The 25,253-nt window shown below is 35.7% G+C and overlaps 1 protein-coding gene across 3 annotated transcripts in view; it reads right to left on the bottom strand.

Moving 5' to 3' along the window:
- AP3B1 (adaptor related protein complex 3 subunit beta 1) overlaps nt 1-25,253 on the bottom strand; it is a 160,186-nt gene that overhangs the window by 62,445 nt on the left and 72,488 nt on the right. For all 3 annotated transcript variants that reach the window (XM_052670188.1, XM_052670187.1, XM_052670186.1), the window contains exons 10-17: nt 24,133-24,187; nt 23,984-24,055; nt 21,581-21,643; nt 20,535-20,667; nt 16,030-16,139; nt 6,627-6,803; nt 1,619-1,805; nt 570-700 (exon numbers count right to left, since the gene is read on the bottom strand). In XM_052670188.1, the coding sequence (XP_052526148.1) occupies nt 570-700; nt 1,619-1,805; nt 6,627-6,803; nt 16,030-16,139; nt 20,535-20,667; nt 21,581-21,643; nt 23,984-24,055; nt 24,133-24,187 (928 nt within the window). The remainder of the gene's footprint in view (nt 1-569; nt 701-1,618; nt 1,806-6,626; nt 6,804-16,029; nt 16,140-20,534; nt 20,668-21,580; nt 21,644-23,983; nt 24,056-24,132; nt 24,188-25,253) is intronic.

The raw sequence follows: 25,253 nt of genomic DNA on the forward strand, positions 1-25,253 counted from the left end.
TAACACTAATGCACTAATAAGCAGTGCACTAGTAGATGACATTTTCTTTTTAGAAATGTTCCAAATTTTATTCAGATTGCCTGAAATGTAAACCTTGGTCTATTCCAAATTTTACACTTCAAAATATACATAACTTCTTACCCTGCTACTGCCTTTTGTTTATTCTACTTTTTTTTTTTTTCTGCTATGACTTGGATTTGTACATTGAAAATCCTCCACTGACCTTCTACTTTAATATTCATCATAAACAGTAATAAACATACTGCAGCACAGAGAATACAAGAGATACGAAATAAAAAATGAGATGGAAGGAAAGAAAGTTAATTTAGTCCTCAAGTGAGGTAAGGCGGCCTGCAGTTGATCCACTTCTCTCATTAAAAATAAACAGTAAGCATAGTGCAAGTTGTAAAGAATTTTCAGTTTCTGAGCTAAAACATGCCACACAGATCATCAGACGCATAAAAATTTTCAGTACAGATAAACGTATCATTTAACTATTTACATTTCCAGATAATACTCGGTACTGGCTCATGCCTTTGGCAAAGTTACTTTTAACAGTGCCAACATACCAATTCGGCCACTTCAACGTTTCGCACAGCAGGGTCAGGTGCCACCTCCGGCCAGTCACACAGCTCCAGGTAGCCAGTGGCTCGGCTGTTCAGCGTGTGAGACAAGGTACCGAGCTGGAAATGATCCCGATCTATTAAAAAAATGGGGGAGTGGAAAATACACAAACAACATGAGCTCCACCACAAAGAGCAATCTTAATCAGGGGTAAAGGTAATTGCTATTATATTACCTCAAATGTCATGGAATAAATATAAACTAGGAAGCTCTTCATAGGTCAAAAAACTGATTTCAGTCCATAGATTACAATAATCTCCCCCATAATGGTCAATAAAAAAGCTAATCAGTCAGTGTGTTTAGAGGTGTTGCTCTGAAATGTAGCTTCTCTAAAAATTACTTTACTGTGAATATTAAGAATGACAGCACAGTTAAACAATCCATATACATGTCTTGGCACAAACACATCCAGAATCTTAATAGTTTTTCTTCAAAATGGAGCTCCTCCTTTTAGAGCGTTACAACATATAGGAGTATGAAAATTAAAATTGCAAATCATGACAGTAACAGAGCATTTTTAATTCAGATAACCTAATAACCTTTTCATTTGAAAAGACAATGGTTCATACTTCTTAAAAGATGAAAATGCACCGCGAAAACTATCACTTTGGAGAAAAACAATAAAAAGCTAATCTACGGAGATTCAATTTATTTCAGATTCATAATAGGTTTACAGTGCATTAACAACCTTCTATTAAAGTCTAGATAAAAGACTAAAGACATTTTCCTAAATGAAAGAATATTTTTCTTCAAAATACACACTTTCTGTTATTAAGCCAAATTTAAAATCCGCACAAACAGTTTTGCCAGGGTTTGTCATCAGGCAAATGTAATGTGTATGCAACATGTAAACCTTGTTTGCAGAGTGAGTACCTTTGCATATTAATCATTTGTGTTCGCTAAGTGACGCAATTTGTGGGTATATTTGAGATAGAATAGGCTGTCACATTCCTTTACACAATGAACATTTACCAAATGATTTTGGCAGTAATACCTTTAAAGGGAGACTCGAGCAATGGAGCAGGTTTCTGTGCCAGAAATATTTTTTTGGCATATTTGCTTAAAGCTCCACTCTTCTCATTCGGAACAATAAGCTGCCTAATAAATCTTGTACGGTCTCTGATGTCGTAGCTTTGATCATACTTGCCGAGATTTAATACATACTGGGTAAGCAATTTTGTCTGTGGAAAAAAACAGGACAAGAACAGAATACAAGTTATTTATGATTATTGATAACTCTGGATAAACATATTTAAAGAGGTAATAAAAATGAATGGTTATGTCAAACAAATGTTGTTCCACAGGGAATATGCATTTCTAAAGCTGCAAATGGAATTCTGAAGCCAAAGCACATGTCCTCTTCTGTATTGGGGAGGTGAATGCTGAGTACTGAGAAGCAGCCATGTGCTAGATTATTAAACTGCTGAAGTGGAAAGAAAGGCATCATTAAAAAAATAATCATATATGGCAAACCCGCTGAAGGATCTACGTGAGGATAATGAATGTGGAAATACAACTAAAAACATGGCACTCAAAACTTAATCGGAAAAATATGCAGGACATCAAAACATCAGAGGGTATTAGGGGGCTGGCAAACTGCTTCTGCTGAGGTGTGTTTTATGAAGAGATACAGTCCCTGGCATAAGCAGTGTCTGCACTCTGACTGCACTCAGTTACTTTATCCTGAATTATGACCCATTAAAGCAGACACATGAATCACTGAACTGGATTACTGCAAATTATTTGCAGTGCATTTAGCTGTTACTTTTTCATAAAAGCAAGCTGCTGATGCCCTCTAAAAACCAGGATAAAAGACTTCTTCCATTTTTTTCTTGAAGCTTAAAGCCTCCAGTAACATCGGTCATTTATTTATTTATGTAAGTGAACAACTTGTATTATCATGCTTTTTACAGGATAATAGGACTTCTTAATTTGATGTCTGAGAATATTAACACGTATTAAATAATTTTAATAATACAAATAAATTTTTAAAGAACCACACACACAGGAAGACTCTCCCTTAGAAATACTAAGGTAGGTAGGGTGAGCAGAGCAATAACATTGAGCAGAACTGCAATGATCAAATGCATTTGAAAGAATTATGCAACTTTGTTCATACAGAAGGAAACAGTAAAAAGAGCAAAAAAAATTTACCATCACAACAAAGTTAATTTTTAGTATAACAACTAAGAGTAGATGGATAACATAAGGTTAAGACATTGACAAGAGGCATTTACTTTCTTTATGCAAAGAAAGTAGCTTGCATATGTATCTTGTTTATCAGGCAACTGTTACCGGAGTAGCATTTTTAACTGCATAAGGGGAGGAATATACAAAAAAAAAAAAAACAAAAAAAACTTAAATTTTGGAATGTACAATTTATTAGGAAAATAAGGAGGATGCAAGTTAGAGTAGTCCACACATCTACAAAGACTTTTTCAGCATACTGATTAATTCCTGTATGTGACATACACAGTAACAAAAACTTTTTTTTTATTTTAAACATATATGTAGCTTGCTCCAAAAATAATGTCTCCCATTTATTTCCATGGAAAATACAACAGATACTAAGAGAACAATACCTCTATTTGATGATAGCCCTATTTCAGCTGCAAAACTCTCTTTTTAAAAAGAGTCCCCATCGTTAGTTATGCATTTACAGCTGCAATGAACAAGAGCCTTGTAGCAATCTGCGCCACTGCTGAAACACACCACCCACCACCCCACTGTGCTCACATCCACTGCTCGGTCTCCACAAATGTTCAGGAAGTACCAATGAACATCAATAGGTGCCATTATTTCCACATGGAAGAATTCAGTGTCACACCTTTGCTCCATACACACTTCCATGTCAGATGGCCCTGATCCACGATCCTTTCTTTCTTACTCTCCACGAAAACACCTCTTCCATATTTCTCTATACAAATACATATGTCGAATGCTCCATACTGCAAGAATTGTCCTTGCAGGTGTCATAAATAGCATTAATGAAAATGGCAATAGAACACTAAATTTTTTTTATGGCAGTGCAACCAAACAAGTCAGAGAAGCTCTTCTACATGGAGGCACCTAATAGAAACAATTAATTTTAATTAAAAACGGAAAATAAATTAATGAACACTCCCTCAGTTTTGCCAACGAAGGAATATCTATAAGCTGAAAACTGTTTCAGCAAGAAGTTAGTCTTCTAAAATACGACAGAATCTGCCAATATCTGACTTCATACTTCAATAAAACAAAGCACTCTGACATAAATATTCTATACGTTTATTACCATATGCCCACCTCTTGTTATCTGTACATGCTCATTATACGCAGACATAACATCACTTCTTTTATCTCTGCACTGTTAGCTTTTACTACTGTAGTTTGTACATTTTGATTTGGCCAGTGAGAAGGTATAGAACAGACCATCCTTTAGCAATGTTTGTAGAACTTTCCAATGGCACTGCTTCTACTTAAGAATATAATGTATATTCTAGACTAGCAGTAATTTGCTGTTTGGCTCTCCTTGAAAAGTATTTTAATGCAAATATCACCAGTGGCTTAGCCTCAACAATGGGAGAGAAACAGCAAACTATCCATTCTTAGTTGTCATTACCTCACAGTAACTTGATTCCTTTGATAAACAAGACAAGGATGCTCTGCTAAGTCACATTTAACAAATTATCCCTTTACAATTACTTGGGCCTTTATTCAGCATGACACCTATCGTGTTACACAGCAGAAACACCTCTAAACATCTTTTCTTCTTCCTCTCACAGGCAAAGAATAGCTCAAGCAATTAGATACCATGTTTTTCTGCATAACTTGTTTCCCTCATATGAACTCCACTTACATAGATATATACTGCATTCACAAAGATTCTTATGATCCTAATTGACAACAAAAGGAAATAAGCTTACTAAACAACGTGGACAATCAGAAGAAATTTTATGATATATTTATCCAGATAGCACTGAACCTAGATGTCTTAAATTATAAACAGCTGTTGCAAGCTCATCACACAATTAAAAAAATAGAACTGGAAATTCTCATTAAAAAAAAAAAATTGAATTTCCAAAATATTCCTGAAAATATACTGCATTAGATGTTTGGACTTATGTCTAAGGAAATTAACAGCAAATCAAACATGATATTTTAAGGATTTGAAAATACAAAGTCCCTCCAGAATTGGTGTTTTTTTACCTGCATGTCTTTCATCTTGTTTTTGTGTCTCTGCTGCCCTTACTCTACTTTTCAGTAAAATGATATTGCATCTTTGAGATTACCTCAACTCCACTGGCTTTGGAAGAAATTAACAAAGAATTAAAAAGTATTATGTGGTGGAGTAGGATACAGGAGAAAACATAGACAAGGGGAGAGAGGGACAGAAAGACAACTGAGCAGCCAAGTGTACAGGGTTTGCCTGAGAGCTCGACAATTAGGCTAACGAGTGGCTGAATGTTTTAGGAACTGGAATCACTCCTGAAATAAATGTTTTAATGAGGGAGTTGAGAAGAGTCTTATTCCTGGCAATGATGTAGATGAACAAGAAGTGCTGCTGGCTCCTAAAGGCAAAAACACCTATTATAGTTTGGAAGGAGCTTTCAATCAAGCCAGATCATCAACCTATGCTCTTTGAATTTTGTACAAAAATATCTTGATGACTCAAGAAGAAAGCTTACTACTACACAACTTAAAAGAGGAAAATACCTTTCCATGACACTCATCATTTAACAGGCATCTCAGGAGACAGATTCATCCACTTTATAATCAACATCATATTTGAATCAATTAACATGCCTCATGTAAAATATGTTTAAAAATGTATTATGACCACATGAGTTTGGAAAAAGAATATCACAGAAATCATCATCTCCAAGGATTTTTGGCCATTTGGAAAAATTAGTAAATACTACCAATGGCCCAGTAAGAGACAATTAAGATAATCAAACCAATCTTTTCTTAGCTCAGTCAGCACTTTCATTAAGAAGAGCACTGACAGAAAGAAGTCACCTTTTGTTACTCACCCATTTTAGACTGTCTGAGCAAAGGACAAGCATTCATTCTTATTTGAATGCAAGGCAAGACAGTTCATCTCCCACATGCCCTACAGAATAAAGTCTCAGATGGATCAAGTCTGCAGTTAGATATAGCTATCAAGGAACACATCACTGTTGCAGACATGCAAGATCCTATGCTGTAAAAGCTGCTATGAAACAAAAAGGTCTATGAGTCCAGTCTATATAACTCAAATAATATATTCATTATGTATTTGGAAAATATTTCACAAACTTTTATAGAAAAATTAGAATGTGAAAAATTAGTGTCAAGATGCTATATTCCACAGCCAGAGAGTGACGAAGTTCACAGTACGGTCACTGAGATGAATTAAACAGTAAGGCCCTCTCACAGCTATAGAATCTAAGTTCATTCTTCTGTATTATCTGACATTTTTAGGTTATCTTTATCAGCAGAGATGATCAAAACCCACTCTCCCACAAAGGAAAGTGAAATAATATGAAACAGAGAGAAAAGAAAAAGCAGCTACTATCTTTAAGATGAGCACCAACAGAAAGACACTGAGGCCTTTTTCTGGCATTTCTTTTTAAACATCTTGAACCAAAACAAGCAATTTTTTATTCATAATGACAGAAGTCCCCAGAAAATTCTGCTTTTTGATCCAGAAAGCAGCAAATCTCAGCTGGAAAATTTCCAATTTTATGCTGATTAAACAATTTATAAATAGTTTCTACTTACCTGAATGAAAAAAAATCCACAAATCTTCTCAATAAAGAGAGGAACAGCAAAAGAAAGAGCAATTTCATCGATACATCTGTGTTTATGATACAGCACGCTCAAGGGCTGTTGGTTAGGTTTAGGTTGAGTTCTAAAAAAAGTAATAATTACTGTGAACTGGTTTCAGTTGTTTATTAAAAGAAATCAGGACTGGACTATACAGATGGTACAAAAAAACTACTGTGACTGTAAATATATTCTCTTGTGTATTTAAACCTTACCTGCTTTGAGTTTGTTAAATACAGTTTTGCTCCCAAATTTAAGATCTGCAACTTTACAAGGTCATCTTCATTTATGAAGCTCTTGGCTGTCTTTCTCAAAACATCAGGTGCAATCTTTGGAACCCGTTCACAGTACTCCCCAATGAGCCACAAGATGCTGGCTCTTGCTACTGGAACCTGAGAAAACATCACACATCATAAATTAGCATATTCACATGGAAAACGTGCTTACTTGCACTGTGTTCAGTAATAAGTTAAACAAAATACTGCCTAAACATAATTGGTGTGAAAGAAACACAGACCCAGATTATATCTCATTCAACACACTCACTGTGGTAGACTGAGTGTACATACATAGATTCTGACCCAAAACACATACCATTTGACAAGGCAAACAGATCAGGAGTGTGAACAGAGACACACAGAAGATATGTGCCCATGATAACAGTACCAGCCAATGGCAATTAGAAAGAAAATATAAGTATTTCAGGTTCAGCTGGGAATGCCTGCCATCAGATTATGCTGAAGACCATGCTGAAACGCAAATGCTTTTAGTGTCTATATTCATATAGAAATGGTTTTGAATAAACAGAGCTTCCTCAGCTCCTGTCCATCAACTTCAAAAGCATAGGAATTTAAGACTACTGTTATTTTTCCTCTATCCTTATTTAAAGTCATATGACAGCAAGATTCATATTTTTGCACATGTCCTGTGAGAGCTCAGTGTCAGATTTTGGAGAGAGAGGAGTTCAAAATTAGTCTTTTCAACTTTGGAATAGGATCTGTCTCCTTAAGCAGAAACACTCAGACCAGAAAGTTCACACAGGTCTTTTATTTTTGGAGCTACTGGACTGTGTTTCACAGGAGTTAAGTGGCATGGTGATACATGCAGAGAATTTTCAAAGGTGGGAAAATTCATCCAGGAAAAAGCACGTCCTGAAAGCACCACAAGTTTTACACAGAACCTTTATTGATACACTTTGAAAAAACACAACTGTTCTATCCTGTAAAATGACAGACTTTAGGTTAGAAAAAAATGCCAAGGGTAAGCTCCCAATTGCAACTGCAATTTCAGCTAATTTTTTTCCACTTTTTTTCCGAAGTGAAAAATGTGTATAAAGCTTTTATGACTCTCTACACTGCACAGTGTTCTTTTTGAGTAAGCTTACACGGAAGGTAGTTTGAATTCTGCCTTAGGAGAACTGGAGAGAACAGGTTTGAGAAGTTCAGCACTGCAGTTTTTAAAACACTAATTCTTTCTATCCTGTATCGGTGTTATAATTACTTTTTCAGCACCTGCCCAGAATTCATTTACATGTCAGAATTACAATGGAAAGCAACTGTTAGTTATTCTATCCTGTATGCATTTTAAATTTGGAAACTCTGCTTTTTAGTTACATTCGTAACTTAAAAAATATAAGTAAATTACCAAGGTTCAGAACAGCATTTTCCAACCTATGGCCCACAGTCCCCAGAAAATGGCCCAGTAAACCATATTTAAGAAAAGCTAATTATGTTCACAAGAAATTCTAGTGATTAAGCACCTTCTAGTATCCCAGAAAGATTGAGAACAGCTTTGAATAAAATCAGTCTCAAATACCTGACTCTATCCTGCACATTGTTGCAAATACATAAGCCAACAAAAGTTCAAACAAAGGACTGCTTCTATAGAAAGAAGGAGCAATAAGATCATGGAAGGACATAACTCAGGAGTCCAATAACAACAACAAAATATCCCTCAAGATAAACATCAGATGTAAAGTCTGAAAAGATGCTTGATGCAGAGTTAACGTAACTACAAAATAATGTATTGAGTGTGCTATAACACAAGTATGTGAGACAGATATACATACATATGGAGACTTTTTAATGAATTGTTAAAAAAAGGTCTTGGAATCTATGGCATGGGAGACTGGAACAAGGTACTGAACAACTGCTAAATACAAGAACTTCAAATGCAGTCAGAAAATGTTCACCTGCAGTACAGTAAGACTGATGTCATTACTGTACGCTGATTTCAGAAGGGAAAGAGGTTATTTCTAATGTTCCAAAGGTTACACTGCATTAAGACCTCACTCCCGATCTATTACTTTAAATTGGGCTAAAGAATAGTAATTGAGTGGTACATTAAATTTTCCAGTATTGGAGCAGTTCAAGTTGCCTGCTGTACAGATAGAATACCTCTAAATAAGAATATATGGGCAACTTCACATTTCAGTTATGCTAGATTTATTTTTCTTAAATATTTCATTATAGACTTGTTAAAAAATTACAATTCTACAAGAGAACACCAAGTACCCCGCTCTAGGCAGCAGCCCATCAGAAACATCTCTTCCCTATTACTGCCTTGCTCACATAGCAGACTACTTTCAAAAACTGTATTTATTATGAAATACAAAAACTAGAAATGTAATTTTTCAAATCAAATCCAGGACTACGCTTTAAAAACACAATGAAATATTTAGATGTGCACTGTTTTATGCCTGAAGTTGTTTTTTTTTTTTCTTACAAAGTTCTTTGTAAAATGTAAATCTTACAAAGTAGTCTCACAATGTCAAATAAACAAACTAAACCAGCTTAACTTGAAAAACACTGCAAAAGGAAACCACACAGAATATCTTGTGAGACTGTGCATTTTAACCAGCCTACTATATAAATACACTATATATTAAACACAATTTTGTGCAATGAGAATCGATATCAATTAGAGACTTTTGAATCGAACCCTAAGTGGAAACCATTTTAATGAAAAGTATATGTGGAACTGATGAACCCAATGTTTCCGTGTCACTGGATTCATTTGGGGTCAAAATCACACAATATTTTCAGAGTTCTTTTTCCCTGCTTAAGACTGCCTGTCTTCAAACATGTAATATCAAATGCATGATCCTGCAGCCATTGTTTCCAGAATTCAAAACAGCAAACAAGAAATGAAGCCACTTCTAGACCTTCATTGCCTTTTCCAGTATAGCATAAGTAGGGACCTTGAATCAACAAAAATGCTGAAAATAATACCTTAATTATTCAGCCCTGCTCTGTATTGTTCTCTAAAGCAAACAGTATGGCAAATTACTTTGCCTTATGTTTTATTCTATACGCCCTGAGCAAGTCGTTAAGTGCTCTTCTGAAGCTGCAGTACAAAAAGGCAGTTTCTACAGCCATTTTAACCCATTATCTGTCTGGAAGAAAATAAACAAACAGTTTTTAAAAAAAGTATATATATATATATTTGTAATTTAAAAAAAATTAGAAAAACAACTTACAGCAGGTAGTTGCAGCAATTAGAGAAAAACATCTACAAAGGTTTTACAGATTATTCTAAATAGCACATTTCAAAAAGCTCTTGTTATTCCATTCTATGCTCATTACACAATATATGAGCCTAAATCACAACTTAAAATTACTAGTTCTGGTCATCTACATTTGCCAGAAAACAAATTGATATTCAAACAGATTGTAACTGGAATTAGAAATGGAAAGAGGGTTAACTTTAATGAGGCAATGCCAGATGTCAGTACAAAGAAAAGATACATAAGTAAGCACCTCCTGTGTTTACCTGGTTGAATTAGTCTAACCAAACTATGTTAAAACTTAATTCAGGTTAAAACTGCCAGTACTCGTTCTTACACAAATTCTGAATCATGTGCAATCTGAAAGAAAATTATTTGTGAAAATGAATGAACATCGTTATTATTACGCGACGAAAGAATATTCTATAATCTTTTGAAAAAGCCCCTCAGCAACATCTTTGTAAATCTTGATCCTTTATGAGGTTGGAAGGCATTTCCTTGGGTAAAAAAAGGACTAGAAAATATAAAATACAGAAAAGTAGTTACAACCATCAGTTGTTCCCCAGGACCCTCTCAGTGAAGACATGCTGCTCAACAGCTCTGCAAGTAAGTGAGAAAAGTATCTAGAAAGCTGACCAAGACTGCTGACAGTAAATTATTCAACGTAATGTAAACTAAAACTGAGCCTGAAGAGTTGTACGTGAGTCATTCGTCGCACTTAAGAATTTATGCAGGCAGCCTTGGTACATTAATATCAGAATTTTAGAAAAAAAAATCCTACAAAATACTGATAAAAGTCCAAACTTCTTCTAGAGAAGAGTATCTCTGGATTACAAGCAACTCTATAGCTCTTTGGAGATACTAACTCAATGCTCAGTAGAAATTGAAAGGCAGAAAACACTATGAAAGGTAAAAAAAAACGTAAATAATATATGCCATTAAATTAAATTTCTTTATATTCTGATTATTGTGGGCAACTTCTGGTCACCCCACTTCAAAAATCACTGGAATCAGAAAAAACAAACAGAAAAAAAAAAAAAAAAAAAAAGGCTTATCAAAAGATACAGAATACAAGAAGAGGTTATTTTAGATTACTGAACATGGCAACATGGATAGCAAACATAGATCTTTGCCTGGATATACCTGAGGTACAAGTCTAAAGTAAAAATGAGAACATAAAAAAAGAAAAAGAAGAAAGATAAGAAATCTTTTTAATATGTAAGAAATATCAGTTTAAGGGTGAACTGAAACAGACACAGACCTAAAGTTTTATCCTAAATGAAAGTGATTGTTAACAAGACCTCTGTATTTTTTAATTGAACTTCCTACCATTCCTTATAGTTAAGTAATAGTTAGGTTACTATCCATCCTGTCATTTTCTAAATGGCTTCTGAAGAATCTTCCACAGGAATGAGTAAATTGGCAGATTGGAAGACCTGAACAAAACACTATTATGGAAAATTTTTAGGTATCTTGTCACGGAAAATCAAAGTGGAATTGATAGCAACATTAATGCAACAAATTCATGCAGCCCCAAATGTCACTTCATCCAGTTTCCACCAAATTTGTTTATTTTAGTGGCTAGGTGTTCACCATTTACCTGATCTGAAGTATGGTAAAAAAAACCCCAGTAGATAATTTTTACCTTACACATTTGTCTTTAACTGCTTATAGACATGTTCATTCTTTCTGCTGTTTTACATAGTACTAAACTTACATTAAATTAAACTCTAAGCGGCACCAAAGAATTTCTTTGTTCACACTCGCCTACTCACTACTTACTTTCAAGCTCACCTAAGATTATGTTTGATGGATTTGGACACCTTGATCAACAGCAACTTGAACACGAGTCAGCAACGTGTCCTGGCAGCCAAAAGGACCATCTGTACCTTGTGGTACGCCAGCACTGCCAAGGGGAGAGGTTCTTCCATTCCGCTCTGTTCTGGTGCAGTGCCACCTTGAGCACTGCGTGCAGTAGAAGAATCACAGAATAGCTGGGGTTGGAAGCAGTCTCAAAGCTCACCCAGTCCAAATTCCTGCCATGAGCAGGACTGCCAGCCACCTGCTCAGGCTGCCCAGGGCCCCATTCAACCTGGTTGCTGAACACCTCCAGGTATGGGGCATCTACAGCTTCTCTGGGCAGTTTGTGCCAGTGCCTCACTGCCCTCTGAGTAACCAATTTCTTTCTAATATCTAAACTAAATCTCCCCACTTTTAGTTTAAAGCCATTCCCCTTTGTCTATCACTGTGAGGAGTGACTCTGTGAAGCCCCTGGGTGTGCTCAGCGCAGAGCAGAGGAGCTGAGGGCAGCCCTCATGGCGGCACAGGGAGCAGAGGGCAGCGGTGAGCTGTGCTCTCTGTGACAGTGACAGAACGAGGGAACGCATGGAGCTGTGCCAGGGGAGGGGGGGCTGGGGACAGGGGCTTCATCAGAGGGTGTTGGGCATCAGAGGGTGTTGGGCAATGGGCACAGCACCAAGACTGTCCAAATTCAAGAAGCATTTGAACAATGCTCTGAGACATAGGGTCCTGTGTGGGACCAGGAATCGGACTTGATGATCCTTGTTGATCCTTCAGGATATTCTCTGATTCTACAGAAATAAACCTCTGTTTAAAATACACCTCTACAAATATGTGTGTACTTGCATATACGCATATATTTCCTTCTGTGTTAACTAAATGTTAAGAAATCTTGCTTCGCATTTTTATGTTGTAAACAAAAACTGAGGCAACTATGTTGTAAACTCACATTTTAAAATGCACATGCAAATCTAGGGAATTTCCATAATGCTTTATTCAATAATGAAATTTAAAATTCAAATCCTCAGTAGTTAACACACTACCTTTTTCTCAATAACAAGCAGGGTTCAGATTAAGATTTTGATTTTTGATCTATTTCTCTTACAGCTCTGTTCTCCTATACCACCATCTCCTGTTATTCTGTACAGCTTCACTACTGTAGATTGTTAGTATATCTCACAGTAGTTCAAGTATTGCATGTTCTTCTGTTTTGTCCTTAATCAAATTAAAAAAGCATTATTAAAAAAATCCCCGTATTTAAAATGAAATATTTACACCAAAGTATTAATTTTGTGAAATAAATATTAGCTACAAAAAGATTAAAATATTAAATGGGGTACTTAAGAAACACCTATTTTATCTTGTATAATAAACACATGATAGTAAGAATACAAATCCATTTGGAGAAGTGTCAGAAAATGAGTACAACAAAATTACCCTCAATTTATGAGATTGTAATTATTAATAAAATCATTGTTCATATTTTCTGAAAGCACAAGTGATTATTATGATTGTTATAAAATAGCTAATACTTGTTTGATATTTAATTGGCAACAGTGTCTCAACTTCTTTATATTCTAGAGATGAACAACCCAATGCAATTACATTACATCTACTTAATTATGATGTTTGATTGTCAGTTGTTAAGTATATGTTCTATTGGCCAAAGATTTATTTGTTTAGTCTGTTCAGTAAGTATGGATGGAGAAAATCACATGTCCTTCTTTCAAACTTTCCCAAATATGAAAAATAGACAATTCATTAATTCATTTAGAAACTATTTACTGTTCAATCATCAATAAACACATAATTATATGGAACAAAACTATCTCATTTTTAGTATCTATAGAAGAATAATAATTGAGAAATTAAATTTTGATACCCTTGGGATATGATGTCATAGGTAGTTAATTACGTTCAGTCCTACACTGCAATTTAGAATAGAATGATGAATGTTTTATCAATAACTGGAACTGCAAGGAGAGTCTGACTAGTAAATACCAATATGCTTTAACTTCAGTTTAGTCAAAGGATAGGTAATAGTAAAACAGATGTTACTGTTAAGTGCCTCAAAGATTAAAAAAATAGAAGTGTGACTAATATAAGCATTTCATCACTCATTCAGAAGTGCATTTGGTGTCATGGAAAGATAAGGTGATTTGGTAGTGTCCTGGCTCCATAATAATGTGCTGTGTTTTGAAATTTAGGATGAAATCAATATAGACAGCAATGGTAGAAGTAACCACAGAAGGGTTAGAAATGTATGCTATGCCACCACGTGAAACTATTTCGGGCCTTGAAAAGCAAGTCTTAAGGCAACATGGCATCCCTGAAAGAATTTATCCATCGTAAGGACTCACTTTCAAAAAGAAACTCTTAGACACCAGGGCCAAAAGGCACAGCTTTGAGTGGGTATATCACATCCTGTACCATGCACCAGCATGTAGCATGTAGGAAAATCAAACAACTATGTTGGGAGCAAAGTCCGCTGGGACATCCAAACACTGTGATACACATTTAGGAAAGGCCACCTGGTTAGTCAACACTAGGGAATCTGCCAAGGGATGTATCCCTGTCCAGTTAAAACTGGAGAAGGGGAGAAAGCTCCTGGAATGCACATAAAAATGCTCTGGGAAAGAGTCTGGGTTATTCTTGACTAAGGCAAAGACATACTCATTCAGAGTGTTGTTTTTGCTCAAGGACTTGGGTGTACTTGGTGGGTGATGTGGAAATATAACATGGACTTCAAGGAAATAGTGATAACACTGTGGTAGTGCAAGTTCTTAGCCACAAAGAACTACTTCTCAATGCAGTCACCACTGTTAGCTATGCATTTACACCAGTGAAGAGCATGCATGCTGCGCATGTAAAAATCTCCACTAGCAGCAGTTACTCTCTGCTGTCATCTATGGCACAGCAACACAAGGTAATGCAGTACTGTGAGAAAGATTCACCTCTACTACCCTGCCACCAACATTTCAGAGCATCCCTCATTAATAATGCTGTATGCCACTGCTATTATAGTTGCTTTATCCCACATCAAAGTTATTACAGTAAGTCACCCAGATTAATGAAGAATGAATTTTGATGGAAATGAGCGTAACTGATGGCATGAGGAAGGTGCAGTTTTGACTGGAACCAGAGCTGGCTTCAGCATGCAACACTTCAACACCACATACTCTCTCTCCAGCCCTGGAGGTCTAATGTGACTGATGCAGTCCAAAGTTATGGGCTAGAAGAATTCAATGGACTTCATAGAGAGATGGTCTGTAGACTAAGGAAATTACACCTGTCTGTATATATCAAAGAACAGGAGGGTGGTGATAATTCGAAAGTGTGGGACATAAGCATGATATAAATGATACAGAATTAAGGGTGGATATTGTTCTGGTTTGAGCTGAGACAAAGTTAGTTTTCTTCATGGTAGCTGGTATGATGCTCTGGTTTGGATTTGTGAAGGAAATATTGCTATAGCATACTAAATCAATATTTTATTTGTTGCTGAACAGCACTTATACCAAGAACCATTCTGATTCTCATGCAGCTCTGCTAGAGAGGATGCTGCAGGGGGACACAACCAGAACAGCAGAGCCAAATTGACTACAGGGATACTCAATTCCATATGTTATTCAAGCTCAGTAGTAAAACTTTGAGAAGCCAGAGAGGATATCATTGCTCAGGGAGTCACTGGGTATTGGTCAGCTGGTGGTGAGAAACAATACACTGCAAAATTTGTTTGCTTCATTTTTATCTTCCCTTTATTTCTTATTAAACTGTCCTTATGTCAGCCCACAGGTTCTTGCACTTTTAAGTATTCTCTCCTATCGCACCAGAGAGGGAAACAGAAAGGAAGAGTGTGCATGAACAGCTGGGTGGTGCTTAGCTGCCTGCCAGGTTAAACCACAACCTGGGTATGTATGTATATAAGTGGGTATGGAAAAAGATCACTGGGACAATAAGCTGAAAATCCTCAAGATCAGTGTTACCTTGCCCTTATTTTTATTTCAACTTACCCATTTGTGCTCTAGAAGCTAACAGATTTGATCTTGGCCTGAGGGTACTAGCAATTATCAGTATTTCAGTATTTTTTTTCAAAGAAGCCCCCAGGTTTCAAATTGATGCCATTTAATAGCTCCTATTTCTTCTTCTTCCTTAAAATTGAGTAAAATAATAATTTATAAAGTAAAAAAAAAATTAAAAATTGTTCCTACTTCTCTTATACATCCATTTCCATTCACGGTCCAAATTCAAAATAAATGGTCTAATTTTTATCAGTCAGTTAAGAAAATCAGACACCACACACAAATACTCACTGTAATGTTATCCAAGAGTTTGGCCATATGCTTAATTATTTCACCATGGTGTGCTGGCTGGGTTTGCAGCAGTTTCTTAATGACAACAACACTTTCAGCAACTACAATTTCTGTTTAAGACAAAACAAATTATTACTTTTAAAAGCATTTATGAAGAAGAAAAAGTCATAAACAATGAATTGTAAAAGATGCAAAAGGCTTTCAAAATATGTTTTGCAGAACAGAATATTTGGTAACAAATATGTAAACCACTCCACTAAGTAATACGAAGTTTGGCTTCTACAAGCAAGTTTTAGGCAGCTAAAAGGACAGAGCCATGTTCTAAATGTAAAAATATCAACCTACCACATACTTTCTCTGAAACTGCCTTTTAGTAAAGCTGCTTGCATTTTTCATTTTCAAATTGACAAACAGAAAGTTTGTCACCTACACATATTTGTAAATAATTTAGTATCTGTATTAAAAATGCAAGTAATTCACAGAAATGTACAATGTTAGCAAAGATAGCTTACCCTTAAAATAGAGAAACAGCTAAACATTCATTTTGCACTTTTTCACATACTATACGCCCTCTGTCAAGTCTGTAACCTAATTTCTATTACACTGCAAGAAAACTTCTAAATACACAAGCCATTTTAAGATTTATGTCAAAGTCATGACTTGGACTTCTTAACTACTGTACCAAGTAGACCACAGTCTAACTTGTATGAAATGTGCAACTTTTGAAGCTGAAAAAAAAATCCCCACTGGTGCAAAATAAAGCTTTTATGCAAGAATAAAGTGTTAAGGAAGGACACAAAAAAAAGATGAAGTCAAACATAACCAAAGCTGAATGCAAAATAAAAAGACTACTGCAAGAGTTCGAAATTATTCTAGTTTTCATTTATACTACAAATGGGAGTAATTATTTTTCCTAAAGTATCAGTGTTTAAAATAAAGAAAGTATACAACAACCATTCCTTAAATTTCATAGAAGTGTTTCTACAGCTGAATAGTTAAACTGACACTTGGACCACTCACTCAGAAATTAAACAAGATGAAATTACAAAAAAGCAGTATGCAGAAGAAATCTCTAATTTTTATTACTATTGCTTAGAAAGCAAACTTCTTTACAGGGGAGTTATTCAAAAGCTCTGAATATGTATCGTTACACTACAAACCTTAAATTATACCTTGCAGCTTTTTATGTCATCCTTTACTTGACATGTTATCTCAGCCACTTGGAGTGGGAGATACTGGTATGACAACCTCCACCACTGAGTGTTCATATTACTTAACAGAGAAAAAGAATGGCTAAGAAATTAACCAAAAGTCTGAAGTGGACATGAAGTCATTATTAAAAACATTTGTTCACAGTGTAGTATTGATCATGATGAACTGTAAGTGCAATATACAACGTATCAACGTAGGAACATCTTGAGTGTGCAGACGTAAATTTAGAGAACTGTATGCACATGGTTCATTTTACCAAAAAAAGAAAGTACAAACAAAAGCAAAATGTATTCATATTAGAATAAAGACTGACATAACCCAGAAAAGAAAGGCTCTTCAAGGCTTGCTTTGTGCAAGCCTTGATTTGTGTAGAATCCCAAAAATAAGTGTGAAATGTAATACATGTATTTAGTCAAGGACATGTGTTTAGTCAACAACAGTTTCTACATCATGTACGTAAAATCAGAGAGCAATGGATGTAACAGGTGAAATTATTGATATTCTGAACAACCATTAAGAAAATTAAAATTGTAACTCTACTAGAATTATGTAAGAAAAAGTGCGTATAATACAATGATGAATGAACCAAAAAAATCATGAAATAAGTATACATTATCTTATATCTAAAGAATCACAAAAAGTATACCAAAATCTTAAAACAATGACTGCGTGTATCAGAAAGGAGATTAAGAATAACATTGCAATAAAAGAAAACTACAGGAAGGATCAGCAACTTTTCAGAAGCCCTACTAAAATTACAAGTCATAGTTAAAATTTTAGTATGTTAACTGATAGCTTTCTACAATTCCTAAGCAATATGGAAATGGTTACATTGAGTAGGAAAATCTCTGAATACCTTGGAGCTTAACAACTTCTTAAAAACCTAATATACATTATATGATAGGTTATTAGATGTTCCATACTATACATAGAAAACTATGAGTTAATTGCTATCATGGAAACGTGGTGGGACAAATTACACAACTGGAATACTTTGATTGAGGGCTACAAGCTTTTTAGAATGGATAGGCAGGGCAGGAGGGGTATGGAAGCTGCCTTCCTAAGGTAAGTGGTAGATTGCAAAGAGCTGCCTCTAAAAACAGCCTCAATGAAGTTGAGGGTTGAAATTAGAGATCAGAACAAAACTCAGCCTGTGGTCTGAGTCTACCACAGGCTGCCTGCACTAGCAGGCTCTCATTTTGATGGGTGATTTTAACCAGCTGTTTATCTGCTAGGCAAGCAACATGGTGGGTTGCATGAAATCCAGGAGACTTAGGAGTTTATTGCAGGTAACTTTCTGGCAAACCTCTGGTTGTTCCAGGAATTAGGGGATGGGACTGTCCTCGGGGACAAATCTGTCAGCTCTTTAAGTACACTTTCGTGGGAGCACAAGAGCTCTCCATCCCCCAGAACAAGAAATCAAATGGAAGAAGCAGGAAAGAGACCTGGCTGTGAAAGGACCAGGTGGTTAAACTGAGGCAAAAGAAGGAAAGGTGCAAGTGGTGGAAGCAGGGAAGAGTGGCCTGGGAAGAACACATACATGACATTTGGACAGGCAGAAATGAGCTCAGGAAAGTCAGTGTGCACAGAGAACTTGAGGAGGGACAAGAAAAATAATAAGAAGGAATTCTACATGTACATTGGTCAGAAGAGATGGTCAAGGACAGCACAGTCCCTTGTAAGTGAGAAGAGAGAAACGGCTACAGTGGACATGGAGAAGGCTGAGGTACTCAACAAGTTCTTTGCCTCGGTCTTCATCTACAGTAAAACAATTTGCTGTCTGTCGGGTTCAAAAGATCTTTTGCAGCCTTTCAAAATAATAAGCACAAGAAGATAATAGTAGGATAGAAGGATGATAGTAAGATTCCAGAGATCTCTCAAGACCTTCAGAGGTATTTTTTAGATTATTACTTAGAATCAGTAATCTTGTTGGGACATATTTTTATATTCATGCACATTCATGTTTGAACATATATGTACTACACTTACGTAGAATGTGTATGAAATACACAATGAGTTATTTTGAAGAAACTCATATGTTGAGAAGTTATAATTAAAAAAAAATAAAGCATATTCTTCTATTGTTCTTATCCAAGTTCCTTATCAGCAAAAAGAAAAAACAAGCAAACAAAAAAACAACAAAGCAAGAAGGTGTGTTGCAACACAGCATGGGAAGATACTTTAAACAATGCATAACCAGAATAGCAGAGGGATATAAGGTCCAGAGCAACAGGAAATTAAAGTTACTTAGATTAGAAGTATCAAGCAGTACACTGATGCCCCTCAGAAATTTCTAAAACAAGATGAAGCAGAAGAGAAGAAGGGCTTGTAGTGTATAAAACAAGAAAAACCCTTGAGTGCATCTCTGGGTTACACTGGTAGAACTATACCAAAGCACTGTACCTAATACAGGCCTTCTTAAGATTACCAGGAAAAATATGTCCAGTAAATATGAAGAGGAATTAATGCTGCTTGTAAAAGCTCAGAGCAGGTCACACCACTGTTTTGAGTACAATTCTGATAAATCTATAGCATCCCCAAAATCATGCTTCTCCTCCTTCCTAACATTATTATATTCGATTACATCTGTGCCAACACTATTTCTGATATTTAGCAATAGCCATGTCGACTTCACATTTTACAATAATCTTCTGATTCTCTTATTGACCTCCTTCCGTGTAATATTCCTTGGTAACTAGTAAGAATATACAATATCATCAGGTATTGATTTACAACGCTCAACTTTACATGATTCTTGTTGTTTTCCTTAGTGCCTGGCAACTACATGTTACTATAAAAAATAACAGAAGGCTGAATAATAAGATCAAGCGAAATTTGGGACTTACACTAAAACTATTTAATACATTTTTCCAGCTAGGCATTGATGCACTAAAAAGCCATTCCAAGCTTCCAGCACCCTCTACAGGCTTACTGCTTTGATGCAGCTAAACACATAATAGCAAAATTTTTACTATCATCTGATAATCACAACAATACAGTTTAGTAATTAACAGTATTTTGAGGAAAAACAAAAAAACACAATATGTAAGCTCATAATTTCAGGCAACAAGGAATTAATTTTACTAACAAAAAGGAAAACAAATATTCAGTGATTATAGGGGCATTTTGAAGTGTTTCATACAAGAAACACCAAAGTTACTATTTTTATCCAGCCATATGAGTTGAATTTTATACAGGTTTCCATGCATGTTATTACATTATCTACTCTGAGCCATTTCCATTAAGAAAAAGTTTCAAGCCATTCCACCACTCAGATGGAACGTTTAACTTACCATCCCTGTTGGACAGCAAACATACGAGGCCGTTAAGGCATGTGTCAGTCACTTCAGTGATGTTAGTTGCACATCTGCCTATTGCCTGAATTGTAGCTGCAGCAAACTGTTTATCTTGGCTTTTCACGTAAGTCTAGAGAAATAGAGTTTTTATTAGTCTATACACAAGTGTCATGGTTTTGTATCAACAGGAAACTTATGATATATCTTCAAAAGACAAACATACTATGTAATACATTCAATCTAGAAAGCACATGAGGTTTTACTTGTTCACTTGTTCACTGTCACTTCCAGAAGACATTTTCTTGCCTGCTTTGGTCACTCATAGTCATGGGAACCTCTGATTTCAAGGAAGCTAGTGGCTAGGGGCAATTAGCCAAAAACAGCAATTAGTTTGCTTGCAAGGATAGAGGAGTTGATGAGCTTTCTCTTCAGCGAAGTTTCAGTTCATTTAATCAGAAGCATGTGTGAAACAATGAGTAACCTACCTGCCTATGCCAGAAAACTGCAGTCAGAAAACTGAAGCAATGAAACTAGATGTCATATAGCAAAGAGTAAAGAAAGAAGGACACATACAGTTTCACTTTTTTCACACGTTTCACATGCAGAACATCTTACTGATACATACTCATCTACTGAGGTAATACTACTTTATCAGGTGACTCATAGAAATGAGGCTTGGTAATTAATGCAAATGATCGAATATTACTCAAATTAAGGCAATATTTTCTAGTGATTTAAAGAATCAGTCAAGTTAGTAGAATATATTTTTAAAAATTTTGAATGGTTGAGTTCTTCTCAATTTTTTTTTTTTTTTTAAGCTGTAAAGAGTGAGAAACAACACACTGAAACTCCTTTTCAAACATAAAAGGTTCCATTATCCATTATGATACAAGACAGTTTAATTTCAATTTCAAGAACACTTTATTCTGGAAATGATTTTAACTTGAAAATAAATAGGACTAAGACTCTACTTGGAACATTCAATAATGGCAACTAGCCAACAGAAAATGTTTCTTTTCAAAAGAATAAACTTTTGCACAAACCTGAAATTCTCGAAGCAAAGTTGATATGTTGGCTTCGTTTGCTAAATTTGTCATGATTTCGAGCTAAGAGAAAAGAATATACATTAAAACCTAAAAAATTATAAAAGCAGCAACACATGCATACAATACTTTTATTGCATATAAATACAAGAAAATACTATTAAACACACTACTTGGAACTCAATAGAGTATACTGCTGTTCAGTATAAAGCAATAGCAACATTGCACTCAGGAGGAACATTCTTTTTTCAAGTACCTGCAAGGTTTTGAAATGACTCTTGGGTTCAGTGATGCATTCTTTAACTCTAGTTTTACAGTGTTGCATTGCATATTGAATAGCTCTGAAACACTTCTGGCAGTATCAATTTTTATCTTTTACCACAGGCTTTAGCTTATAAAAACTATGCAACACTGTAAGAAGAAATAATGAAAAGCACAATTGCAGCTAAGGGAAATAAATGCAATGCTTATTATTTTCAGATGAACTGCTGTGAAGGACTTTTAACTTGAGAAACAAACAGCTAACATCCATGACAATATTTAGATCTCAATTAACAGAATCAGACCCTGTTCCCAGTGAACAAGAGGATACACAATACCTGGCATATGCCATTAAAACACTATGCTACCACTGTGTTCTAACTTTGAAGGCAGAATTCCAATAACATTTGAATGAAGTAAGCTGAAGAAAAAGAAATTGAAAGCCATATCTCACAAATTTGTTGGTATTTTTTGAGTTGGATGCACCAGGTTAAGGATATATACTTGATATAATCCTGCATTTCTGACAAACTAAAACAAAATGAGGCACATAGCAGTAGAAAATGCTTAACTGTTGTTTTGTCAAGGACTTAAAATCTATTAAAGACCAAAAATACAGACAACAAGATTAAAACTGCCTAACATATGCACTAAGATGTGGCATTTGAGGAAAGCCTAAAATACACAGGTCACTCCAAAAGTAATGCCTCTTATTTATTTCCATGGAAACTACAGCAGATACAAAGAGTACAATAACAATGTTTGATAGAGCAAATTTTTAGCTATAAAACACTGTTTTTCAACACAGTCTTCACTATTAGCTATGCATTTTCACCAGTGATGAACAAGAGCCTGCATGCCATGCTCAGCAGAGTCACTGTCACCACTGCTGAAACAGCACTCACAGCCTCTCTGCTCTGACACCCACTGTTTGGTCTCCACACACATTAAGCAATAGTTCACGAATGTCAAATAAGACAGATCTCTTAGAAAAAGTCCAGTGGAGGACAATGAAGATTAAGAGCCTGGAGCATCTCCCATATGAGGAAAGGCTGAGAGACCTGGGACTCTTCAGTGTGGAAAGGAGAAGGCTGAGAGGAAATCTCCTCACTAAACATCTAATAAATATCTAAAGTGTGGGAATCAAGTCGGTGGGGTGGACTTTTTTCATTGGCAAGCAGCAATAGTACAAAGGACAACAGGAAGAAACCGTAACACAGGAAGTTCCTGATAGATGCAAGGAAGAACTTCTTTACAGTGAGGGTGATGGAGCACTGGAACAGGCTGCCCAGAGTGGCTGTGAAGTCTCCTCCTCTGGAGATATTCAAGATCTACCTAGATGCCTACCTGTGCAACTTACTGTAGGGAATCTGCTTTAGCAGGGAGCTTGGACTCAATGATGGTGTCCCTTCCAACACCTACCATTTTGTGATTCTGTGATTCAGTGGATGGCATTATTTCTGCACTGAGGAATTCAATGACAAACCTTTGCTTCATTTGTGCTTTCATGTCAGATGCCATTCTGCCAGACTGCCCCTCTGCTGCCATCTGTCACATAGCAACATAATGCAATGGAATGCTGGTGGGAACTACTGCTGTACCATCAGCATCTGCCTCTGATGTTGTGCACCAACAACACTGAACAGGATGCATTACTTTTAGAGCAACCCTCATACTTATGTCAAAAGTTGACCTCAAAGGGAACTTGATTCTCGGACACTGTCCCTTATTTGACTCCCATTTCTTTTGGTAAAACAGATTTAAACTCTTTTTAATCAAATAGTATCAATAACAGTGTGATTTCATTTCTCTTTAAATGAGATTTTTCCTATTAAGAAAACGATCAAACTCTAAATATTTTAATGGCTATTTAAAAAAAAAAACAGTGTTCTCCACTGAATTGTACCAAAAGATATGGTGGAAAACACTGTCCTCTTGCTGCCTATAACAAAAGAATTTCCAAATAGCCTGACAACTCTGAAGGACATCTATGGACTTAAATAAAAGCAACAACTCTATACTTAGTGAAAAAAATGAATAGCACAGAATGATGTCTGTTACAGCAGCACATGAAAACTTTACTTTTTTGTTCCAAACAGTGATTTGTCCAGTAATATACAGGTGATTTTTATTTTAACTCACCTTCAGAGTTTTAATCATTGTTGGATCCGTTGATCTAACATAGAAACTCTTCAGATAAGGTTCAAACATGCCCTGGAAAATAGAACATATGTAAGTAGTTTGCCTGAGTTCAATATAATGCAATTCCAAAAATTCTAAATATGGTTTACCTTTCTCTGAATTGACATAGTGGCAATATTTTGCAGAACAATATACTGCACTTCCCTAGAATTGAACAGAGAAACAGATGTTATTCCGTAGAATTATATATTACTTGACACAAACATATAAAGAAAAAGTAGATTGGAAATTGCCAACTATTATGGGATGATTATTTGTTTCACATTCTAGAATCTCCAAACATAGCTCACTAAATCCTTACATTTTGTTCAGTATGACAAAAGGATCAGAATGGCATAGCTGAGAATTGGAAACATACGGACTAGTATCTGTAGAGTACAAATTACTGCATTAGTTACAATGGCAGCTAATGCTTGAACAACCAGTAAGAATTAGGTAAACATTTCTTTGTCTTGAAAAATTTTCCGTTAATTCTCAAAAAGGGCCTAACTTGCCAGTCACATTCAATACATGCTAACAGACTCACAAACCTATCAAAAAACAGCACTTCAACATTACAGACTTTGTAGACAACAGAACTATATAATATTCTAAACAAAAAGATAAAATAGGAGGACATTCTGATTAATATGTTCACTTACAACCCTAAGAAGGAGCAAACAAGAAGAAATCGGGATGATTGTTTAAAGATTTTAAACTACAATTTCTGTACCAATCATTTAAAGACCACGTGAAAATTCACATGCATATTTTTTAAACGAGTGCTGAAATTCTTTTGTGATGCAAATAAACTTAATAAAGAAATTATCCATTATCTCCTTTTATACAAAAATACATAATAGTCCTGCAGTAATTACAGTTGTAGCTTATGAAGACAGGTAATAATGCACAAGTACACAACATATTTTAAACTTAATTTTAGGTAATTCTTACATAGGTACTTGGAAACAGTCAACCTCATGTGACATAAATGTGATTCATGTGATATGCTCTTCCAAGTATTTATATAGCCTTCACAGAATCACAGAAAGCAATCATAAAATCATAGAATGGCTCAGGTTGAAAAAGACCACAGAGATCATCTAGTTTCAACCCCCCTGCTATGTGCAGGGTCACCAACCACCAGACCAGTCTGCTCAGAGCCACATCCAGCCTGGCCTTGAATGCCTCCAGGGATGGGGCATCCACAACCTCCTTGGGCAACCTGTGT

The sequence above is a fragment of the Tympanuchus pallidicinctus genome, unplaced genomic scaffold (assembly GCF_026119805.1).
Source record: "Tympanuchus pallidicinctus isolate F22 unplaced genomic scaffold, pur_lepc_1.0 scaffold9, whole genome shotgun sequence".
In the NCBI taxonomy this organism is placed as follows: domain Eukaryota; kingdom Metazoa; phylum Chordata; class Aves; order Galliformes; family Phasianidae; genus Tympanuchus; species Tympanuchus pallidicinctus.